This window comes from Nestor notabilis, unplaced genomic scaffold, assembly GCF_000696875.1.
Source record: "Nestor notabilis isolate BGI_N333 unplaced genomic scaffold, ASM69687v1 scaffold23196, whole genome shotgun sequence".
NCBI classification, from domain to species: Eukaryota; Metazoa; Chordata; class Aves; order Psittaciformes; family Psittacidae; genus Nestor; species Nestor notabilis.
The window spans coordinates 1-654 of NW_009933600.1; the positions used below are offsets into that span (position 1 = coordinate 1).

The 654-nt window shown below is 61.2% G+C and overlaps 1 protein-coding gene across 1 annotated transcript in view; it reads right to left on the bottom strand.

Moving 5' to 3' along the window:
• Positions 1 to 619: 619 nt before the first annotated feature.
• LOC104407635 (tropomodulin-4-like) overlaps positions 620 to 654 on the bottom strand; it is a gene marked incomplete at its 5' end in the record, with an annotated part of 1,827 nt that continues 1,792 nt past the window's right edge. Inside the window, one exon of the mRNA XM_010016966.1 lies at positions 620 to 642. Coding sequence (XP_010015268.1) covers positions 620 to 642 — 23 coding nt within the window. The remainder of the gene's footprint in view (positions 643 to 654) is intronic.

Genomic DNA, 654 nt, shown 5'->3' on the forward strand with positions numbered 1-654 from the left:
CTGCCACGTTTTGGGTGTCTGCTGGTGCTCACACATCAGGGTGCACCTATGGGACTGTCCTTCACGGGGCTGTGCCCTGAGCTGGCGTCCACAGCACCCAGCACCCACCCAAGGGTCTCTCCGGGCCCTGTCCCTGGGGGTTTCCCTGGCAGCACTGCCCTGGGTGATGTTAGCTCTGGGCACTGGGATTTACCCGCTTGCTCAGCTCTTGTCTATAAATAGGTGGTGGAACCTATAAATAGACCCTGTGTGTGTCGTGTGTCCCCCCCCCCAGCACCTCACCAGGCCGTGGGTGCTTGGCTCTGTGCCATGGGGGCACCTCTTGCCCACCCAGGGAGTAGCCCTGATACCTGCACCCCTCCTGAGGTCAGTCCCCCAGGTGTAAGTGCCCCGACCCGAGGGGACCCAGGCTCAGCCCCTGTGGATTAACAGCCAGAGGCTAACAAGGGCCTTGAGCCCTGCAAGAGAAGGGGGTGCCCTCCCTCAGCCCATCCCCATCCCAGCCCTGTGCACAAATCTTGCCCTGGGATGCATCCGGTGGATGCCAAGGCCACGTCTTTCCATCCTCTTTATTTACAGCGGCTCCAGGGAGCAGGAGCTGAGGCTCATTCCTGCCACATTAGGTTTTCTTCTGCTTGCGACCTGGCGGCAGAG